This window comes from Buteo buteo, chromosome 1 (genome assembly GCF_964188355.1).
Source record: "Buteo buteo chromosome 1, bButBut1.hap1.1, whole genome shotgun sequence".
Lineage (NCBI taxonomy): Eukaryota > Metazoa > Chordata > Aves > Accipitriformes > Accipitridae > Buteo > Buteo buteo.
In genome coordinates, this window is record NC_134171.1 from 32,719,684 (window position 1) to 32,735,981 (window position 16,298).

General features: G+C 43.4%; 1 protein-coding gene across 1 annotated transcript in view; it reads right to left on the reverse strand.

The window, feature by feature from the left end:
- SGCZ (sarcoglycan zeta) overlaps positions 1 to 15,631 on the reverse strand; it is a 522,780-nt gene extending 507,149 nt beyond the window's left edge. Inside the window, exon 1 of the mRNA XM_075026628.1 lies at positions 14,727 to 15,631. Coding sequence (XP_074882729.1) covers positions 14,727 to 14,765 — 39 coding nt within the window. The 5' untranslated portion in view covers positions 14,766 to 15,631. The remainder of the gene's footprint in view (positions 1 to 14,726) is intronic.
- Positions 15,632 to 16,298: the final 667 nt, after the last annotated feature.

The following is a 16,298-nucleotide window of genomic DNA, read 5'->3' on the forward strand; positions in this document are numbered from 1 at the left end:
TTTTCTGCTTGGGTATTTGTAAAACAGCACATGATCTTCCCTTCTAATTGTGCAGATAAAGCAGATGTCTCACGCAGATCTTGCCTTTTTTAGAGAAGATAGAAACAAAAATCTTTCCCAGAAGCAAATTTGAAATTTCCTAAAAACGTGATGCAATATATTAGCTTTAATGTCAATTTCTGTGCCAAAGAAGCCTCAGTGGTGGAGAGACTTGGGCAGAAAGCAGGCAAGGCAGCTACTGACTTAGAGGTGCATCTCTTTACCATAACCTCATTCACAACACAGGCATGACCCACCTGATGGGCCTGACTTCAGATGGGTCTGCTTCTTCCATGCTGCTTATTCAGGGAAAGGTACAGGCAGGTGTATGTAAATCCCACAGACGAAGAACTGGAGGAACACCCAGATCAGATACCTTGTGGATATGAGCTGGCAATATGCGCTTGCAGCCTAGAAAGCCAACCATACTTTGGGCTGCATCAAAAGAAGCATGTGTCCAGAGGAGGGCGATGAAAATGATCAGAGGGCTGGAACACCTCTCCTACGAAGACAGGCTGAGAGAGTTGGCGTTGTTCAGCCTGGAGAAGACAAGGCTCAGGGAGACCTTATTGTGGCCTTTCTGTACTTAAAGGCGGCTTATAAGAAAGATGGGGAGACACTTTTTAGCAGGCCTTGTTGCAATAGGACAAGGGGTAATGGCTTTAAACTAAAAGAGGGTAGATTTAGACTAGATGCAAGGAAGACATTTTTTATGATGAAGGTGGTGAGGCACTGGAACAGGTTTCCCAGAGAGGTGGTAGATACCCCATCCCTGGAAACATTCAAGGTCAGGCTGGATGGGGCTCTGAGCAACCTGATCTAGTTGAAGATGACCCTGCTCATTGCACGGGGGGTTGGACTAGATGACCTTTAAAGGTCCTTTCCAACCTAAACTATTCTATGATTCTATGATACGGTATTTTGCTGCAGTATTAATTATTAGGCCTAGTTAGTGATAGTCTTTCAAAATGACTGTTCAGAAATGCTTCAAGACTAATGCCCTTGATAAAACCACAACTTTTCTGAATTCATTATGTTCTAAATCACACCTAAAATTGGGTTTGCTGTACTGCTTTCCAGGAGTCAATGTGTAACTATATTATCTTCCATAAATCTTATTCTTCCACGTGACTTAACAGGTCCAGAGCTATTTTCTTTCTGAGCCTGATAGTCAAAGTAGATGTCTAGGAAATAACACTTCTCTTAATTTACCTTATGACCATGAACAGAAATACCTTCTCTACCAGCCTATTTGGATATTTACTCACATCATAAATCTAATCATAGCATATTCAGAGCAAAAAGTGTAACAAAGACTGTCAAGTAAAAGCAGGTTCCTCCCTGCACCATTGACACTGGATTCCATGAAACACAAATAAAAATACACTTGGAGCTCATAATAGGCATTTTAATTAAAAAAAAAGTTCCATAGATTTATTCCTTCACACAGCCTTGCCAAAATTGTTGGCACTTGGTCAGAAACATCCATTTAGTCATGATCCAGTAAAGTGCTCCCAAGAGCACTGAGATGGCTTTACTGGCATCTCTGTACTTTGCTTTCCACTGTGCCCTTAGCCACTTTAAATGTTACAGGCTATCAGTTCTGATACTGCAAAATGTAAAAATGGGAAAATAGGCCCACCTTCTAACCTCTCAGGCCATAGTCAATGTACATTGGCTGAGCTGATATTTACATTTTCAACTCATCAACACTCCCCTATCACCGGACAAACAGCCTGGTGAGAGAGATATTTTAAGAGTAGGATGGGAAGCGCAGAATTTTGAGTGGAAGGCTATTTCTCTGTGCCCTGTCCTTCACCTAGAAACTCTCTTTCTCTGCCCAGTGACCAGCAACAAGCAGACCCATACACATGCGCCTACATTCCTGGATAAGAGAACAAAAGAATTCAAGATCTCACAAGTTCGAAAGAAAAAACAAGGCTGTAATGTATGCAAACTGCATCCCTCAATGCATATTTTTAGGTGTATACTGATTGACTTGTCTCAGTGTTTAAAATTAAGTTGTCTTTAGGCAGTCAGGTCTCTTTAAAGAGCTACTGATGATGATATTATTAACCTTTGGTATTGAAATTCTGTTAGTATCACCTGATTTATCCCGGTAAACAGCACAGCCATCTCATTCTTAGCCCTAGCCTGTGAAAATTTACAGCTTTGAGGTATTCATCTGTTTGTTTGTTTTTTCAGAATAAGGTAACAATAAAAGCAAACTACCCATCAAACTGGTCCTGATACAGAATCTATATGAGGGATGCATTACAATTGTACCTCTCTTTTAAAAGGTATGTTTTTTTAAAGGTATATTAAAAAAAAAAAAGGTTATTTTAATTGGCTCTAGATTAAAATAGAATAAATTGAGCAGACGGGTAATTATTCCTCCTCCTGTCTCCTCTTCCCCTGAAAGGTTCACAGAAGGTATTTTTTTTTATAAAAAACAGGGATTGTGTCTGTCATTAGACTTAATTTTGATACGACTTGTACTGATAGAAGGATTAGTTTTATTGAAGTGTAATAACAATCACAAAGACATCCATATTAATCCCAGTTCAACTTTTGGATATAGGCATCTCTGAACTCCCTATGAGGTGAACAGCTGAATGTCATGTATTTTGGCTGAGGCAGTTCAGAAAGTCAATAAGCAGGATTTCTTTGCCGCATAGGAATATAGCATTTCCTTCTCTTTGTTCAAATCATATTTTTGTAACTACTTCTGAGCAGGTGTTTAGGACACAAACCTTCTTGATACTAAAATAAGGAGATGCCTGGTTCTTGAAAGGTATGGTCTTGTTTACTTGCAGTTGACAAGGCATTTTACAGGAATACATTTGACTTTTTTACAAGTTTCCAACAGTAGTAAACTTTATTCCTGCTGACAGCAGAAGTAATTGCTGTGTGCAGAATAAAACTGATTGTTTTAAAAGTTTAACTCTGTTTTCTTGTTTCATGTTTTGTGCTCTAAGGTTACATTTAAATCTGTTTCAGATAAATTCTTTTGTAAAGAACAATTCTTTCTATATTACTGGGGTAAAAATACATATGAGTGAACACCAAATCATTGCAAGGTAAGGGAAACTGAGCTTTTATCTGAAGTGGAAATAGGTATTTAACTTCCTTATGCAGAAAATATTCTTTTCATAGTGAAACCTTCACAATTTTTTTGTTTGTTTACAAGATCAGAAGAAAAAAAAACATTTAGGCAATTTTAGACCCCTTTATTTAAACCAGACATCTAACAATGATAAAAGAAGCAAGAAACAAACCCACCATCATAACATCCTGCAGAAAGCAGGCAATTTGTGTAAAATATGTACCAAACATCTGCCCTTATGCCATGATTCTTGGGCCAAAATCTGGAATAATGTGAATAGTGGCAACTCACGGCATATACACACTCTGAAAAATGTTATACGCAGAAGGGGCACTTAACACTGTGGTTGCCCACTTCTGTTTTGTGAGTGGTGATCCAATGTAAGATGCTCCAGCCACCAGCTGCCCACCACCAGCCCTCCAACAGAGCTTACTACCACTGCACTACTGCTGATTCAGCTGCATTTTACTTTGGATCTTGGTTTAAAAGTATTCGTGCCTCCTAAAATAAAAATTTATGGTACTTTATCATTGCTAGAAAAGTTAAGCACACTCAATCTGTGCAACTTGCTGGCAGGTCAGATAAGGATGAGCGAACAGCACAGAACTGTATTGAACTGAGTTGGGTCAGACAGTGGAAGGCACCTTCATTTGGCTCACGTGCTACTGGCTTCTTCCAGTAGACTTGTATCTTGTCATCCTCGCTTGTTCCCTTCCTGTTCATGCTGCTGGCTGTATCTGGCAGGGAGTCATGTGAAGATGCAGGAAGCATTTACATATCAATGCTATAGAATATTTTGGCATTGTGATAAATTATTAAAAAATCAATAATTTAAAATGTAAATGAGTCGTCTTATGCACATCGACAAAGATGTGATGATAGAGCCATAGAAATTGCAACTTAAGTAGACTTCTGTTTTAAAGAAAAATTGCAGCAGCAGCATCATAAGACAAATGTAAGTCTATTTATTTTATTAGTTTTAAGAGCAGACTTAAGCTGTCTTCTCCACAGATGGAAACAACATTGATATCTGTAACTGCTAGTCTCTGCTAGTACGTTAGCTCTTTATTAAAGGGTGAGGTAGCAAAAAAATATTTGGCATTATCAGAAACAGAAAAGTACACCTGTTCAACAGGGCAGGTTTTCCCTAAAATAATATCTAGTGAAAGCTAAGTGAAATGGGTCCCAATGATAGATTTAGGGGAAATCTGCAGTGCCCAGGAGTGCAAGGTTTGATCCTACATTTAGATCAGAAAACTATAAAACACATTGCATACCAATTCAGTGGTAACATTCCATTTGGACGGTAAGACAGTATCTATCTTAACACCATCCAACTCATACTGACAATAGCAACATCAGCTGCTTTCATAGGTTCTTGGATTTTTCTGCTTCTATCACATCTGTGCAAGCCCATGTCCACAGACATGTGGTAGTCTGAGTAGTCATCTGAGTTTTCTAGCACCTGGAGAAATAAATTTCACCCAATTATTTTTTTTCACATGCATTTAAATGTTGCACATGCCACACAACCATTGTTTACCAAATGGTAATATCAGCACAAAACACTCGGTTATCCTATTTTTTAAAAATTACAAAACATAGTGCTAAATCTGTGAATAATTAAGATCTGTCAGTGAGGCATCAGCTTGAACAATAGCGCAGACAGCCATACAGCCATTTTGATTCAGCATGCCACCAGCTCAGCACATGATCACTGTGCTGTCATTTGTTATTGCACTGCTCAGCCTTTCCTTTTGACTTGAAATCTTTACATTCCACTTGGCTATTCTAAAACTGCGTTGGCAAGCTCTGTATGTCTATTACAAAATAATAGCATTGTAGTCTGATGCGGCAGCATATGCCCAAAACTGAAACGAATTTTACTCAATATAATCTATAATTCTTGACATATCTGGTGCTAGGCTTCTGTGCAGCTCTCCTAGGCACTTCCTCTTTGCTCTGCTCATCATGCTGCAGTTTGCTGCCTACTAGGTACATTCATTCATTGATCAAGGCTTACAAAAGTCCAAGTTCAACAGGACAGACAGCACCTTGGCAAAGGGTGCCTTCTGGTTTATGCCTGTCAGCATTACGATGGAAATTTTATCATAAGACACAGAGACACTACTCACATAACCATAATTTTACTAAGCAATAGCACAAGTGGTCTTGGTAGACTGGGTAGATGACATATTTACATGAACAGTGGATATTATCTACCTCATCTAAATTAATACTGAACAAAATAGGGAGCTTAACTAGGTAGAGGTCTCTTCTGGGCAAATAGATCATTTTCCAATCACATACTCACTTCCATCTCATAATAAATTGGGGGAGAAATGAAGGAAAGTATGAGATCAATTCTAAAAATAGTATCTTGCTCCCCTGAAAACAAGATATACTTACAGAAATGAGAATGTCAATGCCAGTAGTGGGGAAACAGCACACACTAACTAACTTGCTGTTAGTCTCTGAGGAATGATATTCTTTTGCCAACTTTTTCAGGAAAATCTAATAAAACATTGATGAAATGGAGTAATAATCTTCCCTGCATGAAGATGAAGTGGGAACATGAATCTACGCGACAGACAGTTTTTACATTCATCTCATGTCTGCTCAACTGCATAAGTCATTGGGAAATGGCATGTAGAATATTTCTAAACTGATGTATATCTGAAATAGTGTATGTGAACTTGAGTCCTACAGGAAGTGACAGTCAATACCAGCTTGTTGCTAGCTATTTTTGCAACCGCCTATAAAGTTTGACACAGCTAGGCAGTCTTGTGTTAGGACTCAAACCTATTGTTTCAGAAGAAATAAAAAGGGAAGATAATTATTACCAATATTTACATAACAGGTACTGCATCTGAAGGCATAATTATGCACAAGCCTGCGTGCTGGTACCTGTCTGAACCTCCAGAGGAAACTGAGTTTCTGACAAAGAGTATAAGGTTAGAACTAAGGGTAGATGCCTTAGGTACGCCACAAACTGGAGTAACTCAGCTGAGTGATTTCTACAGAGTATTTGCCATCTGTTGGTGATGACTCAAGCAAAACAAAGCACAGATGGATCTTAGTCCCAATTCTTGTCTTTTTCTTTTTTGCCTGAACTCTTCTAAACTTCAGAGAAGATTAGGATTTTGTGTCATTTTGGTAGAGTGTATTTTTATAGTGAGTGGCTCCTGGTTTGTACTTATTCACAGCTAATTTTCAAACTATTGAAAGTAATAAATGATGCCACAAGTTTCAGCTTTAAGGCTAAGTAGTCTTCTTGGAAAAACTTCCAGTCTCTTTGTAATGCATTCTGAAATGCTCTCTGCCGTTTATTGGGGCATAGATCATTCAACTTCCTTCCTCACACATGTATTACCTGGTGAATAGGATTTACAACAGCCAGTCTGCTCAGCAGGGAGACTCCTGAATTAGCCAAGACAAATTACCACCAAAAAAAAAAGAAAAAAAAAAGATGCACACTGAAGTCTTACATACCTCCTGAAGCCTTACAACCTTGACAGGAGTTTCTCTGCTGGACTGAGATTCACATTCTTATATGTTTTACTGGACTATGATGACTCAAGCAATCACTTTGAGTACAGAAAATTGGCTCAATCTTTTCTTCAAAATAGAAACAACCCCTCCAAGTTGTGCTACAATCACCTTTTATTGTTAAAAATGTGTAGTTTAAGCTAATAGTAAAAAGTCCCATTAAAGGGAAGACCCAGGCATTTTTACCTTTCTTGGCCACTTATCAAGTGAAAGCCATTGGGGCTACTGTTGTGCGCTGAACTCATGCTTGCAAAGAATTCATCGTTTGAGCACCCTCATTGGATCACAGTCCTCAGGAGAATTCAACATATCTGGTAGATGAATTTCAATGCCCTTAAGCAGCATAAATCCTAAAATACTCCTCTCAGTCCAGATGGGAAATATGCAAGCAAATGTGTACTCATTAGCATGATGTGCCTAAGCAGCATTACTAGGGAAAACTGAGGCATCTGCAGACGCTCAGTGCCTGGTGGGTGACGTGGGGTCTTTGCAGATTTTTGCAGATTGCTTTCCAGGACTGAGCCTCTGTTGCACTGCAGGCACCTTCCTTGTAGCAGCTCCTAAAGGAAATAATGAATGTTCCTGGAAAACACAGGACTTTGAGCTCTCATAATGAGCCTGTTAATGGCTTGACTATTTCCAAAGCTACTTATAGCCAAACCATGTTTATGCCCGAGCCACAAGTGCAATCGGGACAGACAGAGAGTGGAGAGGGGGCTACCCAGCCCTGACCCTCTCCCAGCACACAGCGTGCGGGCTGGATGTGCGATGGCTAGGCACCTTTTGAGTCCAGATTTAACACCCTTTCCAATACAAGGCTTTAAATCGAATGCGAGGTAAAACCCAGATTCTGAGGCTCAATTCAGCTGGCTCTCTCCCTCTTTATTACAGGTAACTCCTGAAATTCTAGATTGCCTTTCAACTTCTGTCATCTCGGTTGATCTATGTGCAGAAACATACTAGTTTATAAAGCAGCAAAGGCTCTATTGATTTTTTACTTTTAGTTTTGATTGTTTTATGTCTGTTGGCAATTTGTTAAATGCAACCCAGTTAAGCAAACCTGAAACCTTCCTCTAACACAATTAATTTACTTGTCTTCAACTAGTTAAAAGGCAGAGCCATTTATGGAGTGCTTTGCACATGTGGACTAGCTTTTACTACAAATACTATAATTTAGTATTACTGAATAACTTCACTTGGAAAGAATGCTACCTGTAATTTCAGTGGTTTATGGCATTTTTTCTCAGCTACAGGTCCCAACATACCACAATACATCAACTACCAATGTACCAATCGGATAATTTTGCTATTTTAAGTTAAATTGATTTTCCATAAAGGTTTTTCTGAATTAAAACCTACACTGATTTTAAAGAGCTGTTGTGCCATGTAACCACTGAACCAGGGCAATTGCATTGCTAGTGTTCAATATGAAGTTAGCAAGTTTTTCCCCTTTCTTGAATCCAGCTCAAAATACCTTATGAATAATTTTGAGTAGAAGACGACCTACATAACTGAGAATTACAACTATCATCAATTCTGATCTTGAAGAGTGAAAATAGCAAAAATACTATGTGGATCTGGTTCAACAATCTGCACTTTCCACCCTGATCATGGTACAAAGAACAACACATTTAGAAAGCACAAATTCAAATTAACTGTGTTTTCAGTTTATGTGCTTCCATTAAATGTACACAATTACCTTGTTACAAACTGGAAAGAAAGTGATTTTTCAGTAGTGGCGGCCACTAACATACTCTGTCTGTTCAAGAGTTGTAGGAGCAGGACGGTGGAACCTATAAATTCCAGACCATGCTGCCCAGATGAACTGAAGAGGACTGATAAAACAGAGAAATATGGCTAAAGGCCAGATTTTTATGCCTGAGGCATTCTACTGCTTGTGGCACTGATTTTTAAACACATCACTGATGTACTTCTGCTGATGTATCTGCACCGATTTAACAAAGTACTGCTAATTTAAAATTGCAGAAAGATACTCCATCCTCCTAGAGTACTTTTCAAGCAGTGCAAATACACAGGAGTTAAATCACACAATCCTACTTAAGGTGTTGTCTAGAGGTATAAGAAGGGTGGTACAGGGAGAACACTTTTTTCTTAAAGTTGTTAAACACCACAAGCTTGCTTTGACTTACTCAGTACCTTTGTAAATCCGGCCTTGTGTGATTAGCTGCAGTAATACTGCGAACCAAGAATAAAGCCTCACATTTTGCATCTCTCACTGCTGTGGCTTAGCCAACAGGCATTCCTTCCTGTGATGAGGAATAGCAACATCACAACATCTTTCTTCACAAAGAAGGGTTTTGTTGTGGAACAAAGAGTTAACATGTAATAGCTTAGAATTAGCAAAGGATCTGATGGCTTAGTAGATAGGTGTCAATCTTCCTTCTTGGACTGTTAAGTAATTTTGGCTTACAATGACATTATATATGGTTGCAGCCAAAAGTACAACAGGGTGTTAAGCAGGTTTCTGTAAGCTCTTTAAATGTACAGAGTATTTAAAAAAAAAGACAAAGGTACAACTTCCAAGCCGTGTTCTCCAGGTTTCTTTTGAAGGAAGAGAGAAGAAAATTAGAGTGTTTTCCCTACAGAGAGGCTCCTGCAACTTCCATGTCAAAGAGAGAAAAGAGTCTTTTCGTAACTCAGTGTGCTTTTTTTTTTAATATTTGAATTCTTATCTTTGTCCTTTGGAATCCCAGATCCTTAGAGGATGTAGAAACAACTATGTTGGACATGGATTTATGAAGTTTATACAAAATCGCATAAGGCAAAATGATGTCACAGGAAAAGTCTCTTGTGACATTTCTGCCATTATACCTTACAAACAATCAGGGCCTAATCAGGAACCTGGGAAGGCAATACCAACCTCCAAATGGTTAAGGGACAAAGTAAGAAAGCATGACTGGGACTCCCAAATATGTCTTCACATTAGACTGATCTATCTTTGAAAGGCTCTAGCATGAGTTATACATTGCCTCCAAGTCTTACATTCAGACCTATAGAAACAACCCAGCTTACAGTAGCATCACATACTAACCTCTTCCATTTCAGGAAGAAGGAAATGTGTTGCTAACCTTTATGTAAATCTCTTGCATCTATTTTTTTAAAGTGCAGAATACAGTGGCAGAGGAACACGCAGCAATATTTATCCCAAAAGCCATGGAGAACAGGAGGATAAAGTGCTTTTTTCCCTTTAACCAAGCCTTCAGATTTTGATGTATTTTCCATTTAAAGAGCGTTGAGCTTAGCAAAGCTGTAATGTACAAGATCAAAAAGCTCGGCCACAGGTTAGTCCTGTTTCTTGGTAGTGATAGTACAGGAATGATTTCTAAAGTGTATAGTGAGAGCACAGACGTTGTCTTGACCTTTTTTCTATGTCTGCTGAACAACTATATCTTAGGCATAGAATTCTCTCCAGCCTCCTGGACTACGTCTAGTCCTTACACATACTGGGAGATGGAGAAGAAATCCCACAATAGGAACACAGAAAAAAGGAATTTGCATGTATATTACTTTAAAACCATTTCAGCTTGACCTTTCATGAAGAATGGTTTAAAGGCTGAATTCGCTGACTGTGAATGCAAAGGTTAATTGTCTTTATTGAGTATTGCTGATAGGGCCCTAGTAAACCATGATGGTTTCTTGGAGGGACACAGGTAGAGGAGGGTAGGAGTGAGCAGGTTTTGCATTAAAAAGACAGATCCCTTAGTATCCACACTAAGATGTCCATGTCGAAAGCAAAGACATGAATAAATGGAGTGGACTTTCATATGAGTATGTTGAGTGTTATAGAGTACTATACTTTTCATTATGGAATGACTAACTTAAAACAGAAATATAACCACCTACCCAGTCTCATCAAAAGTCCTCCCACACCACACCAAGCACACGAGCTTCTCTGGCTCCTTCTTTAAAAAAAAAAAAAAAAAAAAAATTTACAGAATTCCTCTGGGAATTAGTTCTCCTGTTAATTTAAATAGTGAAGTGATTTACATGTTTAAGACCACAAAACTACTGAATCAACCTCTTGTTTAAATTCTTGTGGTTTCCTTGTTTGAATTTCTTTATCAAATATTTCATAAATTACATAAATAGCATTGGAAGACTATTATCGCAGAACCTCATCTGTGACCAGTTTCATGCAGATATTAAGTAGTTTTATATCACCAGGAAATGTAAAACTGTAAACAGACTAAAAATATTCTCTCACGAACTGAATAAAGAAATTCAGCTAATGTTTACAAGATGATTCAGAAGTAGTGTACAGTGTTTAATTTTTTTAGCATATTAAAAGTGATAATTTCAAGATACTTAAACACACTATTAAAAATAACATCTTGGGATTGTAATGAAAAATTCTCACTGAAACAGCATCTTCAAGTAATAAGAAATGGTTTCCAGGATGGTTTTTATTCCATCATGCTAATAATCTCACTGTTATACATTCGATTACAAACCAACTTTCCTCCAGAAAAGTATCAGAGTGTTTTACAGACTTCAAGGAATACTATCAGCCACTATCTAAGACCGTATACAAGTAGTGGTTACTAAACAAACGTAAGAGAAATGGTCGCTATATATGTTAAAGGAATTGTATGTACGACTGGACAAACATGAAGGGCAAAATCTGTAATGACCTACCCAGTGTCAATGCAAATCACAAGTCATTAGCAGTCCAGCAAACACAAATGCCTCTCCACTCTTCTTTGCAAACCAAATGCAGACAATTTCAAGCAACTAAATACAAATGCCTCAACATAAGCTTTCCATACATTAAATGCAAAGTGTGTAAGTTAATTGATTATATTTTATACACACACACACAAATTACAAAGCCCTATAAAATACATAATACTCACACATCCATACAGTTTCATGTATGTTCAAAATGTAGGTGTAGACAATCACACATACTGTTAGGTAACAGAAAGTGCTTCACAACACTAAACCCAAGACTACGGTGCAACTACGACAGAATTATTGTGTCTGTGTTTTCAGTCCTGCTCCTTTAAAACAAAAGGCCCACAGGCTTGTGAATTAAAAAGTCTGAGGAAAGTTCTTGTATGCATCTGAGACACAAGAGGAGACAGATCAAAGGAAAACCAGAACAGCTCAAAATCTCTGGAAGACTAGTCTCTGTTTTCAGTACTGATCTGTTTCATCAGGAATTCGTGCACGGACTAGTAAGGGGAAGCACACCTACCCTCATTAGCAGGTGTTGCACACATGACGCTTGTTCAGTTTTTCACAAGATGACCTTTCAAAATGTATATTCATTATACATCATTATATATATATGTAATTCAGAATTCATTACAATCGGAGCAATAACTAACACCCCGACTTCAAATTTCTATTTAATGCCTGATCGGAGATGTATAGAAGCCTTCGCTATCACGGAGTATATATTTCCAGTATCATTATCACATACGATCATTAGTGCCAGCACACTCGACTTGTAGTAGTAGTAGGGACGTTATCACTATTCTTTTTGACGCTTACTGGCATACGTTTGTCATAACGGAGGAAACCCAGGATCACGAAAGACAGCGCCCAGCCCGTTTCCAAAATTCCTGGCAAGTTCCGCTGTGGCTCACTGCTACCATATTTGACGTTCTTCACATCAGCCCTCCGTGCAGCGTGATGTGGGGGAGAGCTCACCCACAGACCCCGCGGGACCTCCGGCTGCCCGCTAACCGCGTGCCCCGACCCCGTCGAGCACGGAGGGGACTTCAGCTCCCTCCACACCAGCCACGAACGCACGAAAGCTTTCCCCGACTTGGAGCCGCTCTTTATTGTGCCCAGCTACAGCAAGGTCCCCCGCTGCGAACTGCTTTAGTCCCCAAGGGCTTTGCCCCCCTCGCCTCCCTACCCCTCCCGGCGGCCGGGGGCCAGCGGCCGGGCCGGCACCACCCCCTGCCGGTGACCGGGGGGGGAGCAGCCCGCCGGCAGCCCCGCTCCGGGCAGCGCTCCGTGCGGCACCCCGCTTGCGTTTGAAATCACTCCCCAGCAGCGAGGCATCGATAAAACACGCGGGGGAGGCAGGAAAAGCGTTGTGCCGGAGCGGCTCTTCCCAGAGAGCTGCCCAGGTCCTAAGAGCATCCGCCGAAATGCCTCCTTTGGAAGCTCGTCTTATTCTCGGGGCGGGGGGGGGGGGGGGGGGGGATAAAAATGCTGATGCTTAGGAGCAGTGCCACTTCTCGGCTACGCTGCTGTGCTCAAGGTCGCTCAGCCTGTACACGCTGCAACATTAGTCTTAATTGCAGCGCAGAGAACTACGAGATTGACGGGAGCCCCTTCCCCTAGAGCAGCCCCGCGCCGGATGCCCCGCTCGCAGCGGGACGTGCCTCTCGGGCTAAATTTAAGGACGATTCCTGCAAAGCGCCGTCCCCTTTTAGCACCACCATATTCTCTTTAAAAATGAACACTTCAAATAAAACTTCCCCCCCTCAGCTGGAAGGCTCGGCTCCCGTCTTTTCCCACACCAGCTGTAAACCTCGGAAAGGCCGGGGACGGAGGGAGGGAAGGCGGGAGAGGGCTTCCCAGCTGAGGCAGGCAGCGCTTGCGGCGTGGCGGTCAGGGCTTGGCGCGCCAGGCAGACCGGCGGTTCTCCAGCAAGGGATTGTTTTATTACCTCCTCCGTCCTGCGCCTCCGTCACGGCAGACACCCGAGCCGTGCTACAGTTCTGGTGCGCCTTTCCTGAGGGGATTTGTGGGAGTTGCGAGCCAGGCTGGGGGGGGGGGGGTGAATTCTATTTATTCCTTGACGTCTTACAGACAAGTACGCTGAAGTACTTTCAGATCTGGCTCGCCAGCGAAGAGAAGGAGCCCACGGCAGCACTTCAGCGCCGGCCGGAGTTTACCTCCCCAGCCGAGAGCCCTCCTCAGCCGCGGGGAAGCCGGCGCCCTGCGTGGGTGTCCCGGGGATGGCTGTGCGTGCGGCGGGGGAGGAAGGCTGTCTTCCCCTTCCTTCCCCATCGCTTCCTTAGCCGAGCAGCGATACCTCCGCCACCCCCGCAGCTAGCTGGGGGGGGGGGGGGGGGGGGGGCGTGTGGTGTCCCCCCGCGGTCCCTCCGGCTCCCGCTCCCGCCCGGCGGCCCCGCCGCGCTGGCCCCCTTCGCCGCTGCCTTCCCCGCCCCACCCTCTTTACCCCCGTATAGATGGATGGAGAGATTTATGTTGTTGTTATGATTATTATTATTGGAGGCAAATTCCGCTCAGGGCTGGGGGGTCTAACAGCAGGTGTGGGCAGGCTCTCCGTCTCCGCAAAGGAGCATGCTCAGCGCTCTCAGGCATGCTCTTTCAGCGGGGAGGGAGCCAGAGCTGGGGCGGGGGGGCGGAGGGGAGGGGTGGGGGGGGAATCCTCGCACTCGCACCGTCCTAATGCAAAGTTTTATTGTTCAAGCGGCCCCGGAGCCGGGGGCCGACCCGGCGCCCCCTGCCCCGCATCCCGCCGCCGCTTCCTCGGCCCGGGGAGGGGACCCGGGCGCCGCGCCGGGGGCGGGCGGGGGGGGGGGTTCCCCCCTCGCTCCCGGCGGCGAGGGGAGGAGGAGGAGGAGGAGGAAGAAGAGGAGATGCCCAGGCGAGAAAGGCTTCAGAGCCAACTTCTGCCGGGAAACCCGCAGGTCCGCTGCCGCCTCCTCCCGGGGCGAGATGCCTGCTGCGCCCGGCGCTGCCCCCAGCGCTGATGCAACGCCGAGAGCACACGGGCAGCACCATCACCGTCATGACCATCACCATCACCGTCATTAGTATTATTATTAACGCTATTAAGACGATGCTCGCGGCCGCGCTGGGCTCTGGCAGCTGCCCTCCAGCGCTTCACCCCCCCACACCCCCCCGCCGCGGGGGGGGGGGGGGGGCTGCGCCCGGCTCCGCGCCCGCGCCCCCCGCCCGGGGTTGCGGGAGCCCCGCGCGCCGCCCCGCGCGCCGCCCCGCGCAGCCCCCGCGGCGGGGAGAGGAGGGCAGGACGGCATCCCACCCAAATCGGAATGACGGCACCCGGCGGGTCGCCTACCTTGAGCTCCTCCGCGTCCAGGTTCGCCGATCTGTCCATAGAGGGAAACTGAGCGGAGCGGAGGGGACACTAGGGAAGTTGTGCCAAAATAAAAATAAAAAAAAAAAAAAAAAAAAGGGGGGGGGACGAGGGGGGGTACGGATGAAAAAAGGGATTGGGGGGAATCTAGTCTCTCAGTTTCCAGCCTAAACTCAGCCTTGTCCTCCAAACCCTGGCAGCTCCCCTCAGTCTCATTCTCCGCGATCACGCCTCCACCGGTTAAAATAAATAAATAAATAAATAAATAAATAAATAAATAAATAAAAATATTTCACTTTTTTTTTTTTAAAAAAAAAAAGAAGAACTCCCTTAAGAATTAAAGCGACAGGTGAACCTTCCCTGGTGAAAGAGATTCGCGTCCTCTGGCAATGAAAGCAGGAGACGGCACAAAAAAAATAAAATTTAAAAAAAATCCACTCAGTTTAAAGATTATTTTTTCTTCTGCAATAAGCTCAGAAACCGGCGAATCGCTGCATCCCGAGAAAAAATCCTGCTTCCCTGGACAGCATCATGCAGCAAATTTCAAGCAAATGTGTTCAAACTGAAGAGAATAGTCCATGATAAAAGCCTTTCTCCGTCATGCCTACTCTGGTAGCTAATTTAGCACCCTGTGAGCGCAAGACATTAACGACGAACAATTTCGCTGGCAAGATAACAAAATCCCGCAAGTCCTGCATAGACTCAAAAATTGTTTTGCAGCTAAAGGTATTCTCTCAATAATAATAATAATAGTAAAAAAAAAATAAATAAGAAAGTCTGTAGGGGATGGTCTTCTTTGAAGGTTATGCTAAAAGAGTTGGGAGGAAAACAGGAGGTGGATCTCTTGCAGAAGAGAGAAAGGAGAGAGGGAGAGATTTCCCCCTCCGTTCCTGTTTTACTGTCCTTCACCGCCAGGTGACTGACTTGCCTCCTCTCGCCTCACGGCCCGCACGGGGGGGTTTGGGGGGGGGGAATTTCTCCGTCTCTCAAAACCCAACATTTCCTTTCCCAGCAGCGCAGCCCCCGGGTCTTAACGCCGCCGCGCCGCCAGCACCGCCCCGCCGCGGCCCCCCCCTCCCGGGGTTGGGGGGGTGGGGGGTGGTTACGGCCCCCCGGCCCTCGCCACCCTCGCCAAATGGCTCCTGTCGCTAGCCCCACGTGTCTTGAATAACAGCCGCACTCACCAATTTAAAAACCGTTACCGCCTCGTGTGTCGCTCCCTGCAAAAAATAAATCTCCCTCTCTCTCTCTCTGCAGGTGTGTCTAAATTAGTAAGGTGATGTGAAACTTCTCAATCTGTGGCTTGAAGCGCACGGGTTTAGTGCAGCTGTTGAGTGTATCATTAATGCGCTGCAGCTTTGGTGGAGCAGCATTTCTGATGGCACATGGATTAAGTCCGAGTCTCTCTCAGGGTGTTACTTTACCTAAGCTCCTTTTCCAGAGGATTCACCGTCTTGAGGCTATCACATCACTCCAAAGAGAATCAAAATTAGATTTAAAAATTCAAATTCCTCCCCACCGAGATCCTGATTTTATCACGGAACTTTATTGTAA